Source organism: Arachis duranensis, chromosome 2 (genome assembly GCF_000817695.3).
Source record: "Arachis duranensis cultivar V14167 chromosome 2, aradu.V14167.gnm2.J7QH, whole genome shotgun sequence".
NCBI classification, from domain to species: domain Eukaryota; kingdom Viridiplantae; phylum Streptophyta; class Magnoliopsida; order Fabales; family Fabaceae; genus Arachis; species Arachis duranensis.
Window position 1 is genome coordinate 31,886,998 of NC_029773.3, and position 25,211 is coordinate 31,912,208.

At 37.0% G+C, this 25,211-nt stretch overlaps 1 protein-coding gene, 1 long non-coding RNA gene and 1 other non-coding gene across 3 annotated transcripts; all 3 read left to right on the forward strand.

Moving 5' to 3' along the window:
• Window positions 1-3,701: 3,701 nt before the first annotated feature.
• LOC127745059 (small nucleolar RNA R71) lies at window positions 3,702-3,808 on the forward strand. The gene has a single exon (XR_008006249.1). It is a non-coding gene; the product is annotated as a small nucleolar RNA R71 (small nucleolar RNA).
• Window positions 3,809-14,454: 10,646 nt separating this feature from the next.
• LOC107474183 (uncharacterized) lies at window positions 14,455-17,142 on the forward strand. The gene is made up of 2 exons (XR_008005658.1): window positions 14,455-15,070; window positions 15,153-17,142. It is a non-coding gene; the product is annotated as an uncharacterized LOC107474183 (long non-coding RNA).
• A 3,032-nt stretch (window positions 17,143-20,174) lies between these two features.
• On the forward strand, window positions 20,175-20,654 carry LOC107474193 (pathogenesis-related protein PR-1 type-like). Its single transcript, XM_016093794.1, has one exon. The coding sequence runs from the start codon at window positions 20,175-20,177 to the stop codon at window positions 20,652-20,654; it is 480 nt and encodes a 159-aa protein (XP_015949280.1).
• Window positions 20,655-25,211: the final 4,557 nt, after the last annotated feature.

The following is a 25,211-nucleotide window of genomic DNA, read 5'->3' on the forward strand; positions in this document are numbered from 1 at the left end:
CATCTGTCGGTTCTCAATCAGGCCGGAATAGAATCCAGTGATTCTTTTGCGTCTGTCACTAACGCCCCGTCCTCAGGAGTTTGAAGCATGTCACAGTCATTCAATCATTGAATCCTACTCAGAATACCACAGACAAGGTTAGACCTTCCGGATTCTCTTGAATGCCGCCATCTGTTCTAGCCTATACCACGAAGACTCTGATCTCACGAAATGGCTGGCTCGTTTGTCAGGCGAGCACTCGGTTGTCAGGCGATCAACCATGCATCGTGCAATCTATGGTGTGTAGAAACTCCACCGTTGAAAATACATAAGAACAAGGTCTAGGCATGGCCGAATGGCCAGCCTCCCAATATTCTCCAAGTTGTCCGAGCTGTTCTTTGGTTTTATCCAAATATTTTTTCATGGTAGGATCTTTGGCTTGGTAGCTTCCCGTTATTTGCGAGGTAACGACTTGTGAGTCACTGTAGATGTTGAGTTTCTGAGCTCCAACTTCCCTAGCCAGCTTCAAACAGCTAATAACGCTTCATATTCCGCCTGGTTGTTTGAGGCCGGGAATTCGAATTTCAGGGAAAGCTCAAGTTGGGTTCCTTGGTTGCTTTCGATTATCACACCTGCACCGCTTCTGGCTTTATTTGAGGAACCGTCCACGTATATGTTCCACTCTATGGGGATTTCTGTGGTGTTTGTGAATTTTGCAATGAAGTCGGCTAGGTATTGTGATTTGATGGCTGTCCGTGCCTCGTATTGGAGGTCAAACTCAGACAAATTGATTTCCCACTGTAGGATTCTTCCTGCTAGATCTGTTTTCTGTAGTATCTCTTTTATGGGCTGGTTGGTCTGAACTTTGATGGTGTGCGCTTGGAAGTATGGGCGAAGTCGTCGGGATGTGAGTATTAAAGCATAGGCGAACTTTTCTATTTTCTGGTAGTTCAGCTCTGACCCCTGTAGTGCTTTACTAATGAAGTAGACGGGTTGTTGTCCCCCTTCATCTTCTCTAATTAGTGCTGAGGCTATTGTCCGACTTCCTACGGCGAGGTATAGTATGAGTGGTTCTCCCTCTCGTGGTCGAGATGGGATGGGGGGCTGTCCCAGGAATTCTTTAAAGTCTCAGAAGGCTTGTTCACATTCCGTTGTCCACTCGAAGTTTTTTTCCTTCCTTAAGGTAGCGTAGAAGGGGAGGGATCTTATTGGTGACCCTGCTAGGAATCTGGACAAGGCCGCCAGTCTCCCATTGAGTTGTTGGACTTCTTTGACGCAGGTCGGGCTTTTAATGTTGAGTATGGCCTGGCATTTATCTGGATTTGCCTCGATTCCTCTTTGTGTGAGCATGAAGCCCAGGAATTTTCCTGCCTCTACTGTGAAGGTGCATTTAGCCGGGTTGAGTCGCATGTCGTGCTTCCGTATGGTGTTGAACACTTGAACCAAGTCGGTTAGTAATATTTTTTCACTTTGTGTCTTTATCAACATATCGTCCACATAGACCTCCATGATTTTTCCGATGTGGTCTGAAAAAACTTTATTCATTAGCCTTTGATAAGTGGCTCCCGCATTCTTAAGGCCGAAAGGCATTACGATATAGCAATAATTTGCTTTTGGTGTGAGAAACGAGGTCTATTCTTGATCCGGTGGATACATTGGAATCTGGTTGTAGCCTGAGTATGCGTCCATGAACGAGAGATAGTTATATCCTGATGAGGCATCGACTAGAGCATCGATGCTTGGGAGTGGATAAGGGTCTTTTGGGTAGGCTTTGTTGAGGTCGGTGTAGTCGGTGCACATTCGCCACTTCCCATTTGACTTTTTCACCAAGACGACGTTTGCTAGCCATAGTGGGTATTTAACTTCTCTTATGAACCCTACCTCTAGTAGTGCTTGTACTTGTTCTTCTACAGCTTGAGACCAGTTAGGCCCGAGTTTTCTTCGTCTTTGTTGTACCGGCCGGGATCCCGGGTAGACTGCCAGCTTGTGGGTCATTAGTTCGGGGTCTATGCCTGGCATGTCGGCAGCTTTCCATGCGAAGAGATCAACATTATCTCGTAGAAACCATATTAGTGATTCTTTTGCGTCTCCTTTCAGGATCATGCCAATGGCTTAGTTGGGTCAATAGGAGGGGTCTCCAAAATGTGAAAATCAGTTGGAAAGAGCAATCCTTGAATATTGACTATGACATTTTCTGCAATCCCCACAATTGACACAATACTCTTGTCGGCTAATACAAACCTCGACCTGGACCTCTTTAGGGGAGATAAGTTCAGTCTTTCATAGATGGGGAGTGGCATGATGCTCACACACGCCCCCCGAATCACACATACAGTCCATGAACTTAGTCCCACCAATCAAGCAAGTAACCAAACATGGGCCGGGATCATTGCATTTTTCAGGAAGTAAAGAAGAGATAGAATCATCTACCAGCTTTTTGTTGAGGTCGCCAAACTTGTCTTTGTGAGTACAAATATCCTTAAAGAACTTGGTGTATTTCGGCACTTGTTGAATGGCTTGAAAGAGAGGGATGGTAACTTCAACTTTTTCAAAAACTTTCACCACAGTGGGGTCAAGATCTTCTTGCTTCTTTGCTTTCTTGGCTAAAGTTAGAAATGGGATGGGCAAAGGCTCTTCAAGCAAGGTCTTTCTCTTTGGCTCCTTAACCTTTGGTGGTTCTTTCTCATTTTTATCAACATTTTCATCTTCACTCTTCATCACATCTACTTCATCTCCTACCTCTTCATTGTTTGTCTCCTCATTCAACTTTGAAGTTATAGCCACATTCTTATCCAACTTAGTACCACTTCTAAGAGTAATGGCATTTATGCTTCCTTTAGGATTGGGTTGAGGTTAGGAGGAAAAACTACTTGAGGTTGAAGCTTGTTGGGTGCTTTATGTGGTTTGAGGAGGGAGAGTTAAACGGGTAAGGGCTTCGGCTATTGTAGCCATGTAAGCGTCTTGTTTCTTATGGAACTCTCTTTGTTCTTGCATGAAGGTGTGAATTATGTCATTTATGTGGGATTGATTGGAGGGAAAGGCTTGGTTAATTTGAGAGGGATTGGATCGACAGTTTGGATGTTGATACTTCACTTGAGATGGAGGTTGTGGGGGTTGTTGTTATGGTTGTTGGTATTGTGGTTGACCTTGGGGGTATTGATGGTAGTAGACTTGAGCATTTTGATTAGGTTGAGCTTGGGGAGCTTGGTTCCACCTTTGGTTTGAGTTATCTCTCCACCCTTGCTTTTGATTACCTCCTTGTGGGTAAGATCCTTGGTTGTAGTTGAGTCTTTGTGGGTAAGGGTTAGCAACCACCAATGTAGTGTCCTCTTTGATTTGGGGCCATCATCAGTGTAATGAGTAGTACAAGCACAAACACCACATATCCTTGATAGTCCTTTGGTCCTAGGAGGTTGAGGTGGAGTATTTATCAAAGCTTGAGGGATTTGTTGCCCCTGGGTGATTTGCCTCAACAAAATCGTCATCTCACCGAGGGTCTTAGTCAAAATAGCATCTCCGGAGGGAGAAACTCCATTCACAGCTTTTGGTTGCGAACTCCTTGCCCTAGAGTGTTGAGTTGAATCCGCTAGGTTCGATATAACTTCCCATGCTTCTACTGCGGTCTTATTTTTGGTCAATGATCCTCCACTGCGGCATCTAGGAGAAGCTTGTCTTGGTGGTGCATTCCTTGACAGAAATAACTTATCAGAACCAACTCATCAATCCGGTGGTGAGGGCAAGCCTCCAGAAACTTCTTAAATCTCTCCCAATATTCATACAAAGTCTCCCCATCTCGTTGCACAATGCAAGAGATCTCTCTTTGCAACTTGTCTATTTTCTAAGGAGGGTAGAACTTTTCGAAGAATTCTTTCCGCAACAAGTCCCAATTGGATCTAACTTTCCCCAGTTGAGTATAAAACCATTCCTTTGCTTTTCCCTCCAAAGAGAAAGGGAAAGCGAAGACCAATATCGCAGCTTCATTCGCTCCATGTCTTCTTGTAGTTGCACAAGCAACTTAGAAATCCTTAAGGTGCTTCAGAGGATCTTCCCCAGGCAATCCATTATACTTAGGGAGCAAGTTGATTGTGCCAGGCTTAAGCTCAAAATTTGGATCCAAGGCCGGATACAGAATCTGAAGTGGTTGCAAGGTGAGATCAGGAGCTCTGGCTTCCTTCAAAGTGATCCTTCGTGGTGGGTCCGCCATGATTGTGTCACCTGAGTCACTCAAAGATAATTCAGTACTCCCCACAGATGAATAGAGAGTCTCCTCGTTGATTGGAGAATGATGGTCACAGATTGGTGGTGAAAGTGAATGGGAGTGATCCTCAAGGGAGCTTGATTCACTATGCACGAAAGCTAGCCAGCGCCGAGCTTGCCTTATACAGGTTAAAGTTCTTTCAATTTCTGGATCAAAAGTGGCCAAGCTCGGGTCTGGAAGCGACCGTGTCATTCAACTGATGAGGCAATGAATGCAATTATGAAAAGCAAAACAAAAGTATGCAAGTAAACAAGAACTAACTTAACAATCTACAACTACCAAGACTAACTAAAGAGAAAAGTAGTACCTACAATTAATGCCAAGTAGCAAACCAAAAATCAAATATTCACAATATTCACATATTTACACAACCAAAATCATAGCACACATTGCACTTAAAGTGAAGTTCCCCGGCAACGACGCCAAAATTTGATGGAGACGACCAATCACATAGGTTTGGATTTTCACACTAAAAGAGGATAAACGTTGCAAGCATAGACCAAACCCAACAATCGGCCGCCGATCAAATTGGAATTTCACAAGATGTGACACAACTCAAAACCAATTTAAAACTGAGAGTAATTGACTCCCGGGTCGTCTTCCAAGGAATCACTTAAGGGCAATGAGTATACAAATTCTGATTGTAGTGATCAAGGGGTTGTGAATGAAGAAATAAACATATAAAGCAATAAAAGAACATGCAAAATTGTAACGATTGAACTAATAAATAAATTAAAGAACCAACTATATAATATGAATGACGAGCGGATAATTTATACGCTTTTTGGCATTGTTTTTAGGTAGTTTTTAGTAGGATCTAGCTACTTTTAGGGATGTTTTCATTAGTTTTTATGCTAAATTTACATTTCTGGACTTTACTATGAGTTTGTGTATTTTTTTTTTTATTTCAGGTATTTTCTGGCTGAAATTGAGGTACCTGAGCAAAACTCTGATAGAAAGCTGACAAAGGACTGCTAATGTTGTGGGATTCTGACCTTCCTGCACTCGAAATGAATTTTCTGCAGCTACAGAACTCCAAATGGCGCGCTCTCAATGGCATTGGAAAGTAGACATCCAGAGCTTTCCATCAATATATAATAGTCCATATTTTATTCGATATTAGACGACATAAACTGGCGCTCAACGCCAGTTCCATGTTGCATTCTGGAGTCAAACGCCAGAAACACGTCACGAACCAGAGTTGAACACCAAAAACACGTTACAACTTGACGTTCAACTCCAAAAGAAGCCTTTGCACGTGTAAAGCTCAAGCTCAGCCCAAGCACACACCAAGTGGGCCCCGGAAGTGGATTTCTGCATCAATTACTTACTTTTGTAAACCCTAGTAGCTAGTCTAGTATAAATAGGACACTTTACTATTGTATTAGTCATCTTTGGTCTCAGTTTTATTCTATTATTCATCTTAGGAGAATATTGATCATTCATGGGGGCTGGCCATTCGGCCATGCCTGGATCTTCATCACTTATGTATTTTCAATGGTGGAGTTTCTACACAACATAGATTAAGGGTGTGGAGCTCTGCTGCACCTCAAGTTTTAATGCAATTACTACTATTTTCTATTCAATTCAGTTTATTCCTATTCTAAGATATTCGTTGTACTTCACCATGACGAATGTGATGATCCGTGACACTCATCATCATTCTCACCTATGAATGCGTGACTGACAACCACTTCCGTTTTACCTTAGACCAAACGCATATCTCTTGGATTCCTTAATCAGAATCTTCGTGGTATAAGCTAGAATTGATGGCGGCATTCATGAGAATCCGGAAAGTCTAAACCTTATCTATGGTATTCCGAGTAGGATTCAGGGATTGAATGACTGTGACGAGCTTCAAACTCGCGATTGTTGGGCGTGATGACAAACGCAAAAGAATCAATGGATTCTATTCCGGCATGATCGAGAACCGACAGATGATTAGCCGTGCTGTGACAGAGCATTTGGACCTTTTTCACTGAGAGGATGGGATGTAACCATTGACAACGGTGATGCCCTACATACAGCTTGCCATGGAAAGGAGTAAGAAGGATTGGATGAAAGCAGTAGGAAAGCAGAGATTCAGAAGGAGCACAGCATCTTCATACGCCTATCTGAAATTCCCATCAATGATTTACATAATTATTTCTATCTTTATTTTCTGTTTATTTATTATTATTATTCGGAAACTCCATAACCAATTATTATCCGCCTAACTGGGATTTACAAGATGACCATAGCTTGCTTCATACCAATAATCTTCGTAGGATCGACCCTTACTCACGTAAGATTTATTACTTGGACGACCCAGTGCACTTGCTGGTTAGTTGTGCGGAGTTGTGACAAAGTGTGATTCACGTTTGAGAGCGCTACCAAGTTTATTGGCGCCATTGTTGATGATCACAATTTCGTGCACCAATGAACAAGTAAAGTATAAAAGAGATTAACATAGCAATATATGGAAAATTGAAAGCATAAAAAGGGGTCTTGGCTTGGAGTGAGCTAAGGATCCTTTCCTTGTTGGAACCACAACTATGACAATTATGATAGATTAGTCTCACTTGATCAACCCTCACATTGGAAGGTAAGTTAAATGAGCATAAGTGTTCTTAATCCACAAATCCTCAATTGCTTGCTAATTGCCTTAGTAACAACTTAGCGTTAGTGGGAACAAGAACAATCAACAATCCAAGAATTGTTACTAAATGTTGGACATTCCAACTCTATGAACCTAATTGCTCACTTTACCCAAGCCAAGAGACAAAAATTTAGCCTAAAACCATGTTTGACATTTTGTCAAACACTTGGTGAGCAAAAAGCTTAAACATGAGAAAAATAAGAATAGGCTTGAAGCTAAAAGCAACACTTGATCTCAATCAACAAGAATGACAATAAAAAGCATAGAAAAACCATCAAACAATAAATTCATCAACAAGAAATTGAAATTTCAAAAGAAAAGTAAAATTAAGCTATAACTTGAAATAGAAGAAAGAGTAATGACAATGTAACTATAAAGAGTAATAACAAGAGAATACTTACAATGAGATTAGAAAAATCCAAGATAAAAAATAGAAATGGCATTTTGAAAGCAAAACCCTAAGATTAACCCAAATAGAGAAGATGAAAAACTTAGAGAAAACTAAAACTAAAAACCTCTACTACTATTCCTAAAATCTACACTAATGATATCCTATGTTATGTCCTTCATTCCCTCCAATATGGGATAAGAGACATCAAAAATGGGCCTCCAAAGCCCTCAAATCGTGAGTCACGTGCTTTTTTAATGAAGTCATGCGCGGACACCTGTGCAGACGCACAGGCGTGTGCGTCCACACATTTTGTGAAAAATCCCATCCTGTGCGTACGCACAAGTAGCTGTGCACACGCACACTAGGCGATGCTTAAATGGATGCGCGACGTGCTCAAAATGGTCCACGCACTCTGCTTGGGCTCCTGTGCGTATGCACAAGATGCTGTGCACACACACACGTCTCTGAACTCATCTTCTTTGATTCTTCATGTTTCCTCCACTTTACATGCTCTTCTTCCATCTTCTCCAAACCATTCCCACCTTATACACCTGAAATCACTCACAAACACATCAAGACATTGAATGGAAGGCAAATGGAATAAAATAGATCAAATTAAGCACAAAAGAGCATATTTTCATAATCAAGCACAATTTGGGAGGAAAGTTCAAAAGCATGCTATTCAAGGAAATAAGTGCAAGTTTATGTAATGGAATCCATTAAATTCTAACCAAAAATCATCATTAAATATGGATTCATCAGAGGTCCAGTACATACCCCGAGAACAAAACACCCGAGCTGACGCGCTCTCAAAACTAGCCAGCACCAAGCCAGGGGACAATAACAGAAGTCTCATCCAAGAAACCTTACAATGCCCATCAGTCTCAAAGGAAGAGAAGGTGTTAAGGATATCGGACCAAGACTAAGGTTGGATGACTCCTATAATCAACTACCTCAAGTTCGAAACCCTACCCACAGAAAGGAAAGACGCAAAAAGGCTCATAAGGAAGGCGCAACACTACAGTCTAGTACACGACGTTCTGTACAGAAGAGGGATCTCGGCACCCCTCCTCAAATGCATCCTGACCTTCGACACAAAGGAAGTCCTGGAGGACGTTCACAGCGGCATGTGCGGCAATCACCTCAGAGCTCGGGCACTATCCAAGAAAGTGATCCGAGCCGACTTCTACTGGCTGACCTTACAAAAGGAAGCGGCCAAGTTCCTAAAAACATGCCCTCCTTGCCAGAATCACGCCAACTTTCACAGAGCCCCACCAGAAGAGCTTATTAGCATCACCTCGTATTAGCCATTCGCGAAATAGAAACCCGACCTCCTCGGGCCAGTTCCCCAAGGATCAGGGCAAGTCAAATTCCTCATAGTGGGAATAGACTACTTCACAAAGTGGATTGAGGCAGAACCCCTAGCCGCCGCCACTGCCCAGCAAAGTCGAAAATTCCTATACAGAAACATTGTCACAAGGTTTGGGGTCCCTTACTCCATCGCCACGGACAATGGAACTCAGTTCACCGATACGATTTCAGAAACCTAGTGGCCGACTTAAATATCAAACACCAATTCACCTCAGTGGAACACCCACAGGCCAACGGACAAGTGGAAGCAGCAAGTTAGGTCATACTGGTCGGGTTGAAACGCCGGCTACAGGACGCAAAGTGAGCTTGGGCCGAAGAGCTCCCCCAAGTCCTATGGACATATCGAACAATGCCACATTCCACCATGGGAGAATTACCTTTCCGACTTACTTATGGAATGGAGTCAATGATTCCCGTTGAAGTAGACGGAAGATCCCTAGAATGATCTTCTACAATGAGGAAATTAACTCTCAAGCACAGAGAGAAGAGCTCGACATGCTTCTAGAAGTCCGGGAAAGAGCTCAAATTAGGGAGGAAGCCTTGAAGAGTCGAATGGCACTAAGGTGTAACCGGAAGGTAATCCAAGTAAGCTTTGCAACCAATGACCTTATCCTGATCTGAAACAACATCGGAGCAGGCAAGTTGGGAGAAAACAAGCTAGCTGCAAATTGGAAAGGACCATACAGGGTTGTAGAAGTACTAGGAAAATGTTACTATAAGGTGGCCGACCTCCAAGGGCGGGAACTCCCGAGGTCATGGCACACCTGTAACCTGAGAATGTACTATAGTTAGAAAGTCTTGAACCAAGGTGCACTCTTTTTCCCAGCAAAAGGTTTTTTAATGAGACACCAGGTCAAGAATTAAGGGGGGCCAGAATTACAGGGTAACCAGGCATGTATAGAAATTTCCATTCCTTGCATTTTATCTTAATAACATCTACCATTCCTTAAAATGTTTCTTACTAAGGTGCATTAATTTACGCTCAAAAAAACACAAAAATCATTCTCTGACCAGAAAAGGTCGACAAGATAAAGCGACGAGACTCAAATTAATGTGAGAAGTTATAAAAGCAACTCGTACAAAGTGACCTAACAAGGTCGGATAAAAAACAGAGTTGCAGAAATAACTTAAGAAGGCCCGACAGAGAAGTTAGACCATCGAAAGGATAACTAAAAAGGAATGATATATACCTCGACCACACGATGGTCGGACAAATGCCTAAAAGCCACCAACAATCAAAGGGACCTCTAAAAGTAAAAGTTTAAAGTGATCACTACTCCTAAAAGTTGTTAAGTAACAGCTGAAAGGTAGAAGTTTGAAAAGAGCACTACTTAAAAAACGTTAGAACGCAACTAAAGGCCCAAAAACACGAATGCTAGCTAAAATTTGCCAAGAAGCAACTAAAAAGCAAAAGAAAACCAACCAACAAGCTTGTGGCCAGGAACAAAGCCAAAGCAACTCGGATGTTATCCATGAAAGCTGTCAAAGATAGCTAAAAGGTAAAGCACAATAATGCCGAGCAACCAAAGGTAGAAGCTCACCAGGAATACTACCTCAAGAAGCGGCTAAAAGCCAAAACCAAACGCCACTCGCAAAAGTTGTTGAAAAACAAATCAGACCACTCCAAGGGATTAAACATTAAAGCTAAGAAAGTTGTCGGAGGTAACTACAAAGTAAAGTGTTTAAACTACAAGTCATTACAAAAATATCCACCAAAGGCTCACAAACCTAACCATACCAACACATAATATAAATTGTTCATAAAGAGGACTTAAAAGTAGAAGTCACAAAGGGTCGAGCTTCTCTCCCGTGGCTGCATCCTGGGGAAGAAGAGGAATGATCGAGATCGGAACTGTCCCAACAATGCCGTCTGGCCTATTCAAGATCTCCACATCAGGGCCGGCCTCAGACTGGGTGGCCTCAACAGAAGGGGTCGGGGAAGCCTTGGTCTTCGGGTCGGGCGCAGGGACCTCATCCTCATCCGGTGCAGGCATAATATTACCATCTACTACCACATTATCCTTACTGAATAAGGAGAGGTCAAGATCGGAAACCAAAACCCGGACCTACTCCTTCAGATTCTCATACACAGTGGTCATGCCATTCACTACGTGACTCTGCAGCTCAGCGTAATCATCATAGGCCGACTGAAGCTTCTCCTTTACCTCAAGGAGTTCAACATACATCCGGGTATAGCTCTCCTCGGCCTTCTTTGCCATCTCCTCCGCCAAAATTAGAAGTGACTTCAGCCGCGGTAGCTTAGGATTTCTCTTTCTCCAGCGAAAGCTCTAGTCCCACATTCTTTGCCTCCAGTTTGGCCCTCAAACCATCAACCCTCTCAAATTCAGCCTTGTCACTCCCAAGGAATGTGCTGGTGGCATTAATAGGAGATTTCTTAAACTCCCTCGCCAAGACGGCGTTCAGGTTAGCCATCCAGACACAGTTACGGGCCATATATTGAAAGTGGTTGAGAATGGACACATCGTCTGTAGAAATAAAACCATAAGGAGCAATATACTCCTCAGTCCAGGCCAGATCGTCAAAATCTTTATCGTTAATATTGACAGCACCAGATGTCTTCTGCTTCTTAGGAGCAGGACTGGAGGAAAAAGGAGAGGAAGTAGCACCAGAGCTTGCCATAGGCGGGTCGGTAGGAACCAAACGGACGTTAGGGGTTGGAATGACCTTCCTCAGACCTTGAGGACCCGAGTCCGGCTTTTTAGGAGGAAGCTGAGAGGTGCTCTCCCCGGCCGCCTTCCTTTGTAAATTCTGAGCAGCCACAGTCTTCTTAATTAGTTTTACGAAGAAACTTCATAGAATCAGATTCCGAAGAACTTTTCGGTGTCCAAATGAGGAGGTTGCCCCCAGTGCTCCTCCAGCACACCCACAAAGGCCCTCTCCACCTCGTCTAGGCTCTCTAAAGTGTACTTGACCACTATAGTATTCTCTTGCCACCAAAATGGAAAAGTGGGCTCCTTATTCTCATCTAAAAAGAAGGGATGGACCTCATCCATCCGGACCTTGAAATAAAAATTTTTAAAGTCGTGGAAGGAGTCATCAAAAATAGCAAAAACCTTTCTGCCTTGGTTAGCCTGGAAAGAGATCCAAGAAGCCTTCTTCTTGGCCACCCCAGGCTTTGTCAAAACGAACAAGTATAAAAATAAACAAAGAGAATGTCAGACACCCAGCTCCTGACACAAAAGCTAAAAAATCTTCATGAAGGCCTAGGAGTTGGGATGAAGCTGAGTAGGAGCAAGATTGCATGTCCAAAGGATCTCGGTTTCAAAGTCGGTAAAAGGAAGGGTAATACCTAACTTGGTAAAGAAGTAGTCATAGGCATAGAAAAACAGACGCTCTATCCGACTTAAAGGGGGAAAACTATCCCTCTCCTCAGGATCAAGGGCGACCAACTCATAGTCTTTCTCATCCTCCCTATTCAGACATACCCTATGGAACCTTCTAAACATTTCACAATATTCCCGATCTGCCACCGTCACACAACACAACACTATGGAATCTAGCCAATCGGCCATACCAAGAGGAACCTTTGTAGACATTTTGATAAGATTCTTACAAGACATAGACACTACACTTACAGCAACAAAAATGAAGAACGTCAGTACCAGCAACTCAGCTAAAGACAAAAAACAAACCAAAGCGACTGATACCGGAACCCAGAGACACCCTTTGGAGACGATAACAAAAACAGGCAAAGCGTAATTCAAAATACGGAAACCCTAACCATCCAGCAGCAGCAGAAAAAAATCAAAACTTTACCCAAACTTTGAAATGACAGCAAACATGCAACACCACCAGAAGTAAACACGAAAACGAAGAAGAATCATATTACAAGGGGAAAGCCAGATCATCATCAAGAAAGGGCACGAAATGGAAAAAAAATATATACCAACCTGAAAGAAAGGGGAGAAAGTAGAAAGGTGACGAGCAAGCAGCAAGTCACGATCGATCCCCACCAAAAAGATGAAAGTGCCGAAAATCCAAGAAAAGAAATAAATCTTGGAGAATTGGGGCAGCCCAAGGGTCAACGAAAGAAAGCTTCTTTCTCTGAGTAACGAAACAGGTGGAGGCAAAAACTGAAAAATGGAAGAATCCCTAAGAATTCAAACATAGCAAAGGGAGGGAAAATCAAAACGGCAAAGTGGGAATAAAGGACCCAATCAATTAGCCTTAAAAGCGCTCGCAGATACCGAAGATATTGTTGCGCTTGTAACTGGTGCAGCATTTAAAACAGATGCTTCGCATTTCAAAAGATTAAAAGACATAAAGCCCGCCCGAGAAGAACAAAAGGCCTGACTTACTCAGAGACAGACGCATCCGACCAAAGGATGCTTGAACACGACCTATCAAAAAGATTGAAACTCAAGAAGGGAAACTATTCATACCCTGACCAGAGCTTTAGGGTCGGGTCGGTAAAGAATAAAAGGGCCGACCTCAAGAGAAACCTTCTCACCTCCCCCGACATCTTCTTAGGAGGTCGGAAAACCACCAGAAGGCCCAAAGAAGCGAAGTCATCGCCTCCCAAAAGCGGTTGCCCAATGATAAGATTCTAACCAGAAGATATAAGATAAGATAAGATAAGGATCCTCTCCCTATGGGAGGTCATTTATTCTACTATAAATACACTGGAGCCCCCATGTATAACTCATACTCCAATTCTACCAAGAACCTGCCTAAAGTCCCTTGCTAACTTAAGTATCAGAGTCTCTTTCAGGTACCACCCCCCATCTCCTGGCAGAAGATCAGAGCAAGCCACACCTCGACGCAATCAAGTCGGGCGCTGTCAACCGGACTAAACATCCCGCCCAAGACCGACCTATTCAACGTTTCAGGTAACCCCCGGAACAACTAATTTTTTATAAGTACTCTAATTTAAAATTAGAGATAATCTAATTAATTTTTTTAGTTCATAAAATTAAAGTATTAAACCTTAAATTTTAATTATTTAAATTAAATTAACAAATCCTTAATATTTTTCAATTACTAAAACTTTAAATTTTAAATAAAAAATTATTCAATTACTATAAAAGTCTCTGAATTCTAATTAATTTAAATTCAAAGTATCATTAATTTGACTTAAATATTTTTAGTAAAATAATTTTTAAAATATAAAGTCTTAAACAATTATAATAAATCCTGATCAACTCAATATTTTAAATTTTAAATATTCGGGCTCTTACATTAGTGTTTCTTTTAGTTAGACTAAATGCTTAACAGATTTGATCATATATGACATTACAATACAAATTACCTTTCATTTGTGTATTTCTTGTTCTACTCTCAATTACACTGAATAGCATATAATTTTATAGGACATTACAATACATTTTAATTTATATTCTTTTGTTATTTTTTTGAAAGAAAAAAAAATGATCATCATCCGTTTCTTTATTATATAATGAAAAAAATTCAATATAATGCAATATTACTATTTATATCCTGACCTAGCAAATAGGATCAGACCCAATAAAAATAAAAGACTCAACTCATAAAGAAGGTCTTCAATCTATACCTGATTTGTTTAAAGAAGTAGTGTAAAGAGCCTAAATCTCACTTGCCCAAATAAGTAACTACTTTCAAAACTTTCTTCCACTATCTCTATTTCTAATTTTTATTAAATTAATATTTAACTAAAAATAATTTATAAATTTGATAATTAAAAAATATTTTTAAAGATAGATACTTTATATTTAATTTAATTTTTTATTATTATTCTATTTTCTCATTTATTTTATAAAATTACATTATTACCTCTATTTTTATTAAAATTTCTGAAACTACTCCAAACCTTAACTTTACTCTACCCAAATCCTAACCTGAACTAAACAACACTCACCCACACCCCAACATCACAGCCACACTCCCCCAAATTTCCAAAAACCCTAGCTGCTACCCTTACCTCCTTCAGAAACTTAACGCACACACAACACACACACAACAGCAGGAAAACAAAAAAATGAAAGAAGAAAGAAAGAAGAAAGGAAAGAGGGAAGGGACCGAGGAATGAAGGAGAGGGGGAGAAGGGAAGGCGACGTGGTGGGCATCACTACCACCGTCGCCGCCACTGCTGACAGAGAAGAGAGGGAGAGCCCAGGGGAGGAGGAGCTCAGTGCCGCCACTGCATCCTGCTGTCCGCACCGTCACCGTCGCGTAACCTGTACCGTCGCCACCGTCCGTCATGGCGCACCATGCCACGTCACTGTCGAGAATAGAGCTGCAGGGAGAGAAGGCTCGCGAGTGAGCGAGAAGGTTGCAAGACTGGAGACCGCCACACCCAGTCACATCCATGAAGCCATCGCCGCCTAGCCCGACCCGTCGCCAAACCGCGTCGCCGTCCGTGAAGCTGTCTCCGTCACCACTGTCGGAGGTTGCTGTTGGAGCTGCTGCTCCAGTTCCGTCGTTCTTCTTTTTCACAGTAAGTTGCTCGCGCTCTGAAGTTCTTATTATAATCGTTTTGGTTATCTGTAGTTGAGGATTTTGATGTATGGATGTTGTAGGGTTAATTTTATGGGTTTGCATGTCGAAATTGAGGTTGTTGCTGAACCACCGGAGCTTCTGACTACTGTCGGAGCTACTGCCGAATAAGTTTAGAGTGGCTACTATACCGTTCTTTTATTCCAGTAAGTGTCTATATCTCGGAATCCTCGCCATTACTATTCTGTTATGTGTTTTAAGGTTTTTGCGATATTAATTTTTTTTTAGGATTTAGTAATTGAGGTTGCATGTTGTAATTAAGGTTGTTTTTGCTATTGAAAAAGCATTCGGAACTGAGATTTTGGTTGCCGTTGACTTCGGGTTGAGAGAAAAGAGTTCAGTTGATGCGTTTGGGTTATGGTTTTGACTTGTCGAGGTAGAGACTTTTTCTAAAAACTTACTTTTGTGATTGAAATTGTTATAAATTGATGTTGATGTGCAAAATGTAATTTTGGTGATTATTCAAGCCTTATGAATTGTCTGATTTATCTTGGATAAATATGGTTGTTGATTGATTTAATTATTGACTGATTTTGTTAAAGTGGAGGTTGCTGAAATTGGTTTGATTTTTGAAATAATTTTTATATTGGAAAGACTGAATTCTGTTTATTTGGAAACTGATTTGGTTTTGAATCCGTTGAAAAGGGTTGCGGAATGGTTTGGTTGGGACCCAGAAAGGGTGGCAAAGTCCAAGGTTTAGGAGAGGTACTGCCGAAATTTCTATAAAATTTGAGACTTCATTTGAAATATTTTGAAATTTATGAATTTTAGACTTATATTATTTTATTTGAATTATTTAAGTAAGTGGTGAATTATGTTTTGAATTGAATTATTGAAAAGAGAACTATGATTAAGCTTTGTTTCTTAAGAAAATACTTATGTTTTGAGGCTATTTTAAATGTGAGAAGGGTTTATATTTTTGAATTTGACTTAAGAATTTCATTCGGAGGAGTTTTAGTGAATTTAAAAGAAAATGGACTTTGATCAAATGACCCCGTTTGCAACGTTTTGGAAAAGTTAAGGAATTGGTTTTAAGGAATGAAATTGAAAATTATTTTTGGTTCAAACAGATTGGCTTTTTAGTTCTAAATGATTTGGTTTTTATTTGGATTTCACTTGATTAACTCAAACCAAGAAAACATGATTTTTGAGAATTTTAATGAACTTAAGGAAAGGGATTTGGTTGTTCTTCTTAAAGTCTTGAGACTTTGTCAAAAGAGTCGATTCATAACTCCGATTTAAAGTAGTTAAACGGATGATTTGAAGGTGAAGACTTTTGAATCTTTTCAAAGAAAATTACACTTGATATGATCTTGGAATTATTTGGAAGTTTTGAGAAAATGTTACATAGAGTGGCTCCGTTTTAAAAGGAAATTGATCTTGAGGAAAAAGTGGCTTATGAGCCTTAAATAATTTGAGATATGAGGATTTTGAAAATTTAGACAAAGCTGAGTTTGATTTTGGTTTCAAAATAAAGTGATTTGAGGAAAAGTAACATATGACATGAATGATGATTGACTTGATATGAATTGTTGAGGAAGTGCTTATACACTGCATGTGTGTGATGATAAATGGCTATAATGAGATTAAATGAATCGAATATGAATGATTATATGAGTATGCACTTCTTTATTTGAGATACGAGTTTTCTTGGATAGATGCAGTGGCTTGCCACCATGTGCTTCAGGTTGAGACTCGATACTCTGTTGATCCTACGTCGCAAGATGTGGACGGACACTTTAACTCCACGAGAGTTCCCCCAATGAGTAGAATTTGTTTATGATTTGAGAAAAAGCTATGCATAGACTCTTGGGGATGCGCACACATGGGATTTTCCAGGGTTTAGCAGCTGGACATGTCGGGTTGGCTTTATAACCAAAAGATGAGACTCATCAGCCATAGGACAGGCATTCATTATATGTATCTATGTGACATTGTTTGGGCATGCATATTGTTATTGGTTTGCCTATGTGAATAATTATGTTTAATTGTTAATTGCTCTATTTGAGGTAACTGCTTTGATTGTGTTTGAACTTTCTTTCTTATGTTTGTGATTGAAATTGAGTTGATTGTGGTGAATTGGCTGTTGATTGAGTTGTTTGGGTCTAGGGTCGTGATTGATTATGTGATAGGTCAAAGGTTGTGAGTGGTTTATGTTTTTGGTTTAGTAAAGTATGAAAAATCAAACTGATTCAGCATAGACTTAATGAACCTATGTTTGGAATAGCTTGGTCATCATGCATACTGTCCAGGAAAAACTTGTAATAATTGATACAAACAGAAAATATTTTGGATTTTTGAAGAATTAACAGATTTCTCTTTTAAAAAGGATTTCGATTTTTTTAATATAAATCTCTGGTTTTTGAAAGGATACATAAGGCGGGTAACGATCACTGTATATTGAAAACAGTTTTACTTTTACGTATCTTATTATAACAATTCTCTAACCCTATAGTGAGAACCAGCGAGGACGATCTTGTCACTCCCCTACAGGTGTTTCCTTTTCAGGGTATGGACAAAGAAGTCATGAAGAGTTTATTTCGTTTTATGTTTACATGATTTTTTTGTATTTTTTAGTTATTTTATTTTTCTCGTCCTTATCTTTACAAGTTTTTGTTAGAGGGATAAAAACTTGATATGATATGCTTGTAAATTAATATTATCTATATATATATATAATATATATATATATTCTTTGTATGCATGAATTTATGCTTCAGTATATAAATGATCTTTTGAAAAATACGGTTTTAAGACTTAAGCAGGCTCCTATTTTAGTATTAAATACTTTAAAAGTCACCGTAATAACGAGCTACTAGAATGGCGCAATCCTATTTTAGTATTAAATACTTTAAAAGTCACCGTAATAACGAGCTACGACGCCTCTGTTGCCTCTCCTTGCCTTCAGATATACCTTCACCTGCCTCTTTTTCTCCTTGGCTCGCACAGGCGCTGACACTTCTGTCGCCTCTCCCTGCATATAGATCTGTCTTCGTTGCCTTCATATCTGTTTTTCAAATTTTGCTTGCTTCCTATATTTTTTTGTTGCCCATTATTCTTTCCACCAGATATATTATGTTCAAGTTTCTTTTTTTCTTGTCTAAATTTTTGTTTCAATTTTTTTATATATAAAATTATTGATTTGATTATTTGCTTAAAGATTTTGATGATAGTTTATAGTTATTTGGATTGAGATTGAAAAATTAATGGCAGTGATGGTGAAAAGCAATGTTGGTAGTGGTGTTGTAGTGAATACAACATGGTGATAGTAAATATGACATTTAGTTTAGATCAATGTGTCTTGTACATCATCACTAAACATAATAATAAAAAATGTGTATTTTATGTTTATATTTTACAGTGTATTTGTGTTTGTGTTTCTGTCCTTGTCTAAAAGATACTATCCAAACACTGCCATAAGTAACAATATGTTACACAATTTTTCTAATAGTTACGCAAGTCATGAATACTAATTTAATGGATATATTAAAACTTAAAAGAAAATACTATTAGAGCTTGTTTGGATGGAACAAAGCATAAAAGTGGAGAAGAAAGATAATGAAAAAAAAGGAAGAGAAAAGAAAGGAAGTGGATGAATTTCTAAAATCCTTTAGTTATGTTTGGTTGGAAAGAAAGAAATAGAGAGAAAGAAAGTTGAAAGGAAAAAAAGTTGCATGAATTTTTATTTTTTTTAGATGTGTTTGGATGAAAAGAAAATAAGAAGAAAAGAAATGTTATAAAAAACAATTTAATCTTTGAATTATAAAATATATTAAAATTAAAGTAGAAAAACCTAATAAGTTTTTTTTTTCTTTTTCCTTTCAATATTGGAAAACAAAATAGTAGGTCTCATCCACTTTTTTACATTATTCAATTTTTCTTCTCTAATTCTCTTTTTAACTAAACAATAAAAAATAATTATTTTTTTTATTTTTTTTCTTTTCTTTCATTTCTATTTTCTTTCAAACAAACATAGCTTAGTGTGTTTAAATGAAAGAAAATAAAAAAAATTATGTTTAAAAAAAGACAACATAAAATTTTTTTATCAATTTTCACTCATTTTCTTTCCACATATTATGCAAATTTTTCTTTCAAGTTTTCTACTCAAACAAATAAGGTATAATTGATATTTTTCTTCCTACTACTTTTTTTTTTCTTTCTCCTTCTATCTATTTTCTATTCAAATAAACAAAGTGATAGGGCAAATATATTTAATGCATACTGATCATCTAGAAAACAAGAATATGATATTAGTTTAGTTTTTGTGGTTCCCCAATAATTAAGATTTGCTTACCAAAGCATACACATTGTTTTGTGGTTTATGAAAATTAATATAGGCAAAGCTTATCCATATATGCAATAACAAAATTAAAAATAGTAATTATGTAACACAATAATAATATGATAAAAATGGTGGTACCAAAAGGTTCTTGTTGAGAAAGTAAAAAGTTTATTTGCTGCCATTTAACCCGTGGTTTTCGTTACTACGAGTGTGGCTAATTCATTCTACATTCATCCTTATTATTCTCAAACAACAAACAAACCCTTTCACAATGCATTCAATCATTGTTGCTACCATTTTATGTAATGCACTTCTTTTCTTCACAATTACCAAAGTATTTTCTCAACCTCAAACACAACCATCGTTGCCATCACCAGCAGATCGTAGATTATCTCGTGCTATTGCCCAACATGGATCACATCAACATCACCAACGTCGTCTTGTAATACCAAGAAATGCCATGGAAATACCAAACTCAAATCTAAAACCAACAATAAATCAAAACCAAAACTACCAAAGTGTAAATAAAAATCCAACCAAAGTTATGCAAAATCAAGCAAGTGACCCTACTAATCGTGCATCATCACAAAATGGCATGGTAGTCCCAATTGCAAAGCCAAACCCAAATCCAATTTCAAATCAAAATCAAACCTTAGGTGAAAGCCAAAATCTTCCACTCAAGGAAAATAATTTGGATACCCATGATGAAGAAAATAACAAAAATCCTGGAAAATTATTTGGATGGACTCCAAAAAATGGAATAATGGCTTCTGATAGTAAAGCTTTATTGGCAGATGAATTTCTTCATGCACACAATTGGGTGAGAAACAAGTACAATCTACCGCCATACACGTGGGATGAGAATCTTGAAAGTGTCGCTCGCAAATATCTCATGGAGCGATATGATGATTGCAGGGTCATCCATTCAAAATATGGCTACGGTGAGAACTTGTTTTGGGGAAAGAAGTTACATTGGACCCCTTCTGATGTTATATATTTTTGGTACACAGAAAAAGATTGGTATGATTTCAACAAGCTTACTTGCACTCCACCACCACCATCAAAACCAAATCGTCCTCCAAAAATGTGTGGTCATTTCACACAAATTGTGTGGAGAGACTCATTGCGTGTTGGGTGTGGCCTACAACATTGCAATGATCGTAATGCTGGCATGCTCATTGCTTGTGAATATGACCCTCCTGGTAACTATGCTAATGAGAACCCTTTAGAACAACATATATAGCTTATCATTGGTGTGTCTAGTTTCTTATAAGAAGAGAAACCTTTCTTACGCTGTAAAAATATTGTGATAATGGATATGTAATATAATATCAATATTTAGATAAATACTCAAATCTTATTACTTTGTCTTATTTTATCATCATTGTGAGTTTTCTTTTTTGTCAAAGATGCTAACAATTTTGTTTTTGATACAATATTACTTTTATATTGTTATATGTAATTTGAATCTCTTTGATTGTATTCTATTTAGTCAAATCAGTCAAATTATTTAACTGTTCTCAACTTTAACTTCAGGTGAAGTCGACCGCACCTTTTACCATTAAAAAAAGTTAGCATAGAAAACTATATTTTAAATGCCATTCATTTTTTTGTTGTTAGCCCAGTATTCAAAACTTCGTCTCGACTAATTCAGACCTAACCTAGATCATACACCTAACTCTGGTGCGTGAGTCTTCCAACGAGGATAACTGCGGACAGTACATCTCAACACATACTTAAAAGCCATCCTTTCTAGTTATTAGTTCTCTATTTGTGATTTCACTTATTTGAATACTAAAAACACCCGTTTCCCTAACCATTAAATGTTATACTAGTTTATAATTGAGTATAATTTCGGTGATTGATACAATATTTTGTTTGGCTTACATTAATCACTAAGTGATATGGGTAATAATACTAATTATTAAGATAATTACAAGTCTACACTTGATTAATTCGTAATTAAATCACCAAAGATTTAATAAGCAAGAAAAAATGAAGTGTCAAAACAATCTTTAAGTTTATAAGCATAATTCTTTATTTCTCACCATCTTAAAATAAATATTTTTAAGCTCAATTTAGATAAATTTTTTAAATAAGTTCTTTTAAAAAAACTTAAAATATAAGAACTTTTATTACTAGAAGCTTATAAATAAATTATTTTATATTTAGATTTTAGTTATAAAAGTACTTATTTTAAAATTGTAGTATTTGAATAAATGACTCAAAAAATATAATTTTTTATACACAAAAAAATAAGTAATAAAATAACGATGATAACTGATACATTTTTAATATTAAACCATTAGGTGAAAATGGTAGAAGGTCAATACTTCTAATAGATGGACTATTGCGTGAATATAATGGTAGAGAACCTTTTCTTTACAAAGTTATAAAAATGAGAATAACATAATATTAATATCTTTTGTTAATAAAAATGATAAAATAACTTTTAAAAAAATTATATTTTTTTATTTCTTCAAAAACTTTCAAAAGTTAAAAAAGTTTCTCAAAAATAATGCCAAACATTCATAATATAACTTCTCATAATCTAAAAAATAAATAAATAAATAACATTTACTACTCTCCAAACCGACTCTTAATCTCAAATACCAGACAATCAAATTTGACAATCATATGTCAATTGGTGTGTTACATTAAGTAATGTGTCATGACCATGTATCACACATCTAATATTAATATTTGACAACCTATAATATAAGCATGTGGCATGTTAGATGATCATGCTACATGTCACTTTATATTATGTATACTAGCGTCTATGTTCGAGTGATGCATGGAGCATCATAAAAATTAAATCATTAGTAATAAAAGATAAAATTATTATGATATTATATTATTACATTTCAATTTATAGAAGAAAGTTGGATAATAATATTTATAAACAACAGTTGAATATTTTATAATAAAATATTATATTTTTTATAATGTAATAAATGTTGCAAATTAAAAACTTTCAAGGACAATTTTAATATAAACTAAAATTGCTAGGGATAAAATTGAATGAATTAAAAATTCTAGGAACAAAACTAAATTAAATTAAACATTAGAAATATTTATAAATAAATCACAAATATTAAAGACAAAAATTATATTTTATTCTTCAAACTTTTGAGCCAAATATGATAATGAATTAGTCTTGTTTGAATTATTAGCATAATATCAATCTCTTATACTTTGGTTATTTACCCTTTGTGAATACAGTAAAAAAGGAATTTATAGTTGAATTTTTAAAATAATAGCAAAAGTTTTTTTTTTTCATAATTGTTAATTTTTGCTTAAGTTTTGATTGTCAAATTAAAACAGTCATACAAGATTATGATATCTTAAGTTTTGTTTTCTCCAATTACAGCAAAATCTTTAAATGCACTTTATATCTGGCAAATTAATTTGTATGATATTTTATTAACCACAATAATTAAGCCCTCAACCAAAAACTAGTGGTGGTTCCCACTACAATCTTAATAATTCATGCAATCCCCCAAACTTGTATGCTATATAATCCTAACAAAAACAAACAAACAAGAGAAAATATTCCCACTGCTGTATTTATTTTTGTACCGAAAACATCACATAATATAGCTTCATTTATCCATCTTTTCTTTATTTAAATCCTTAATTAAATTTTTTTGGATGTTTTAATAATTTTAACGATTAATTTTAATTATATATTATATATCTGAAATATACTGTTAGTTACAAAATGAAAATTGGATTCAGTAACTTAGTTAAAATGATATTTTTTGTTAAAAATCAAAAATATTTTCGAAGACCAATTAAAATGTTAAATTTGATCATTTTAGTAGTAAAATTGGATAAAGTATATTTTTTTAATATTTTTGAAAATTTTCAACTCCTAACATTTAATTCAATTCAATTTCATCTTTATTTTTAAATTTTAGACGTCAACTATTAGTCAACATTTTTATTGTAACACCCTAATTATCAAAATGTCATGCTGCGCCACTCTGATAGCTCGGGTATTACAACAATCCTTAAAATTATTTCATATTAAAATATGAGCCTATTTAAAACTTAAACCAAAATTTTCAAAATATATATCTATACTTAAAATACAAATTACAAAACTTACAAAGAATACACATATATATACATATTATAAATTTACAAGCATTACATAATCAAATTTCTATCCCTCTGATAAAAACTTGTACAGATAAAAACGAGGGAAAAAATAACTAATACGACATAAAACATCATTTGAACAAAAAAATAAAATAAAATGAGCTCTTCTGAACTTCACCGTCCATAACCTGAAAAGAAAAGACCTTTAGGGGAGTGAGAACATCGTCCTCGCTGGTTCTCACTATAGGATTACAGAATTGCTATAATAAGATACGTGAAAATAAAACCATTACAGTGATTAATAATCGCCTTATTATACATCTTTTCAAAACCAAAGATTTAATATCAAAACTTTGAAATCCTTTCTAAAAGAGAAAACTGTTAATTCTTCAAAAATCCAAAAGCATTTTTAAAAGTTTTTCTTAGATAGTATGAATGACCAACCTGTTCCACGCATAGGTTCATTAAGTCTATGCTGAACCAGTTTGATTTTTCATACAGAACTAGACCCCAAACAAACATCAATCACGGCCTCGGGCCCATCCAAAATCAAACACAACCTCAGGCCCAAACAACTCAATCAACATCTAATCCACCACAATCTAACTAATTTCAGTCACAGATACAAGTAAGGAGGTTCAAACATAATCAAAGCATTTATATCAAGTATAGCAATTAGCAGTTAAACATAATTATTCACATAGGCAAACCACATATACAATAGACACACCCAATCAAATGTCACATAGATGCAAATGATGCATGCCTGTCCTACTGGCCATGAGCTCACGCGTCAGTTATGTTGCCAAACTCGACTCGGATAAGTGGGATTAGGCCACCATCCTTATCCGTAGGTTCCATAACAAGCAGGATTAAACCATCAAGTTTGTCCGGAACACACAAGCGGGATTAAACCACCATCCTTACTTGGCACACAAGACTATGCATACGGGATCACACCACCGTCCTTGCTAAACAATTCATCAATATGTAAGCAGGATAAAACCACCGTCCTCACTATAGGCGGGATAAAACCACCATCCCTGCACAACGGTTTATACACTGTTCAAGCGGGACTATACCACCATCCTTACCAGGCCAGAAACCCTCATCATATTCTCAGTAATATCTACAACAAAGTCACTTTTTGCAACATCTTTCCAAAACTCCCAAACGACTTCAAAACCATGTCAAATTCAAAATCTCTTCTGAACTACTCAAAATCATTCATCTTCAAACCATTCGCCCAATCACTTTAAAATCAAAAGTTATTAATTAAAATCCACGACAAGGTCTCAAGACTTTAGGAGAAAAACAACCGAGGTCATTTCCATAAATTCAGTAAAGATTCTTAAAGGTAATTGTTTTCTTAATTTGAGTTATTCAAAGGAAGTTTCAAAACCAAATAAAAACCAAATCATGTGAATTTCAAACCAAGTTAAAATCCAAAACCAATCTCATTTTCATTCTTAGAAACCAATTCTTTTAACCTTTTCCAGAAACATCACAAAACTACATCATTCAATCAAAAGTTCATTTTCTTGTAAATTCATTAAAGCTCTTCTGAACGAATTTCTTAAGTCCAATTCAAAATATAAACTCTTTTTATAGATAAAATCAACCTTAGTTCAATACTTTTCTTAAGTGATTTAAAATTGTAAAGTAATTCTTTTTCTGAATAGATTGAACTCAA